The sequence below is a fragment of the Neopelma chrysocephalum genome, unplaced genomic scaffold (assembly GCF_003984885.1).
Source record: "Neopelma chrysocephalum unplaced genomic scaffold, ASM398488v2 Primary Assembly neopelma1_96499, whole genome shotgun sequence".
Classification (NCBI taxonomy): Eukaryota; Metazoa; Chordata; class Aves; order Passeriformes; family Pipridae; genus Neopelma; species Neopelma chrysocephalum.
This window is the reverse complement of record NW_020925145.1, coordinates 1-2,451: the sequence shown is the minus strand read 5'-3', so window position 1 is coordinate 2,451 and position 2,451 is coordinate 1. Positions and strand designations below refer to the sequence as shown.

At 67.6% G+C, this 2,451-nt stretch overlaps 1 protein-coding gene across 1 annotated transcript in view; it reads left to right on the top strand.

Moving 5' to 3' along the window:
* The window catches only part of ACP5 (acid phosphatase 5, tartrate resistant), a 2,678-nt gene extending 950 nt beyond the window's left edge, over positions 1-1,728 (top strand). Inside the window, 2 exon segments of the mRNA XM_027708713.1 lie at positions 990-1,118; positions 1,120-1,728. Of these exon segments, the coding sequence (XP_027564514.1) occupies positions 990-1,118; positions 1,120-1,227 (237 nt within the window). The 3' untranslated portion in view covers positions 1,228-1,728.
* The last annotated feature ends 723 nt before the right edge of the window (positions 1,729-2,451 follow it).

Here is a 2,451-nt window from a genome sequence, read left to right as displayed (position 1 = left end):
GCTTGGGTGGGAAGGGATGGCTCATAGAACCACACCCAGGGCACTCAGGTGGGAGGGGACCCCCTGAAATCTGTTCAGGGAGGGACTTGGGTGGGAGGGGACCCCCAAAATCTGTCACTGGGGGATCCAGGTGGGAGGGGATGAAACCAGACCCACCCCCAGGGGGGAGGGAACCCCCCAAAATCTGTCCAGGGGGATCCAGGTAGGAAGGGACACCCCCCCAGATTTACCCCTGGGGCGCCCAGGTGGGAGGGGACCCCCTAAAACCTGTCCAGGGGGGTTACAGGGGGAGGGGACACTCGTGGGACCACCCCCGGGGCACCCAGTGGGGAGGGGACCCCCAAAAACCTGTCACTGGGAGATCCAGGTAGGAAGGGACACCCCCCCAGATTTACCCCTGGGTGTCCAGGTGGGAGGGGACCCCCCAAAACCTGTCCAGGGGGGGACTCAGGTGGAAGGGGACCCCCCAAAAACCTGTCCGGGGGGGGCTTGGGTGGGAAGGGGTCACTCGTAGAACCACCCCAGGTGTCCAGGTGGGAGGGGACCCCCCAAAACCTGTCTGGGGGGGGCTCAGGTGGGAGGGGATGAAACCAGACCCACCCCCAGGTGGGAGGGAACCCCCTAAAACCTGTCACTGGGGGGTCCCACCTGTGTGTCCCAGCCAGGGGGGGTCCCAGGGGTGGTTTTTGGGGGTCCCAGGGGTGTAGTTGGGGGTCCCAGGGGTGTTTGGGGGTCCCAGCTGTGTTTCCCCCTCCTGACCCCGCCCTTCTCCCCCCGCAGTACCTGGAGGACGGGGGGGTGGTCCCAGGTATCCTGGGGGTCCCCGGGGTGTGTTTGGGGGTCCCAGGGCTCTGTTTGGGGGTCCCAGGAGTGTTTTTGGGGGTCCCAGCTGTGTGTCCCTCCCAGGGCTGTTTTTGGGGGTCCCCGGGGTGTGTTTGGGGGTCCCAGGGCTGTGTCCCCCCCCTGACCCCGCCCTTCTCCCCCCGCAGTACCTGGAGGAGGGGGGGGTTGGCTACATCCTGAGCGGGGCCGGGAACTTCCTGGAGGACTCTCGGCCCCACGAGGGCTCCGTCCCCCCCGGCTCCCTGCGCTTCTTCTTCGGGACCCCCACGGCCCCGGGGGGGCTTCGCCCACGTTCGCCTCGAGCCCTCGGGGGCCACCGTCACCTTCCTGGAGTCCACGGGGCGGGTCCTGTACCGGGTCACCCTGCCCCCCCGGGACGTCTGACCTCTGACCCCCCGGGACATCTGACCCCTGACCCCCCCGGGACCTCTGACCCCCCAGGACATGTGACCCCTGATTCCGACCCCCCGGGACATCTGACTCTCCTGTGACCCTTGATCTCAGGGACCCCCCCCCAAGATCTCTGACCCCTCACCTGGAGGACACTGTGACCCCTGACCTCAGGAATCCCTGCGACCCCTGACCCTTGACCTTGAGGACCCCTGACCTGGGACCTCCCATGTGACCCTTGACCTGGGGGACGGTGGGGACGCTGTGACCCCTCCCTGGCCTGGGGGACACAGGGTGGGACCCCCCTGACCTCTGACCCTGGGGACCCCTGTGTCCCCTGACCTCAGGGACCCCCATGACCCTTGACCTCAGGGACCCCCATGACCCCTCACCTGGGGGACACTGTGACCCCTTCCCTTACCTGGGGGACACAGGGCTGGAACCCCGTGTCCCCCGACCCCCAATAAACGCTTTGAACGGCGCCTCCGCCTTTAACGGACCCAAAACCGCCGCTTTTCGCCCCAAAAACACGCGGGGAGGGTGGGATAACGGCTGCCCCGCCCACCCTTGCTGCTGATTGGCTGAGCTGCGCGTCAATCAATTAACGAGTGGCATAACCACGATGGTCACGTGGTTTCGGCGCCCCGCTGCTGATTGGCTGAATTGCCCGTCCATCATTCAGTGGGCGGGACAACGCTGCGAGTCACATGGGAACGCCGCGCGCCCATCGCCCAATAGGCGGCTTCAGCGCCAGGCACGTGACGCCTTAAGCCCTCCCCTCGCCGCCTATTGGATAAGACAGTGCGCCCATCGTCCAATAACCGGTGCACTGCGCGTCACGTGACGGAGAGGTCGCCGTTCCCGGTCGCTGATTGGCTGAGGGCGGTGAGGCGGCACTTCCGGGTGCGCGGCGGGAGCGGAGCGGGAGGAACCGGCGGGTCCCGGGAGGGGTTCGGGGGGTCCCGGAGGGCCCCGGGGGGGGTCGAGCCGGTCCCAGGAGGGGTCGAGCCGCTCCCGCGGCGGGTCGTGGCCGCTCCGAGGCGGCTCCCGGTGCCGCCGCCGCCGCTCCCGGTGCCGGTGCCGCCATGGGCCGCCGCAAGTCGAAGCGGAAGCCGCCGCCCAAGAAGAAGATGACGGGGACGCTCGAGACGCAGTTCACGTGTCCCTTCTGCAACCACGAGAAATCCTGCGACGTCAAGATGTGAGAAACGGGGGATG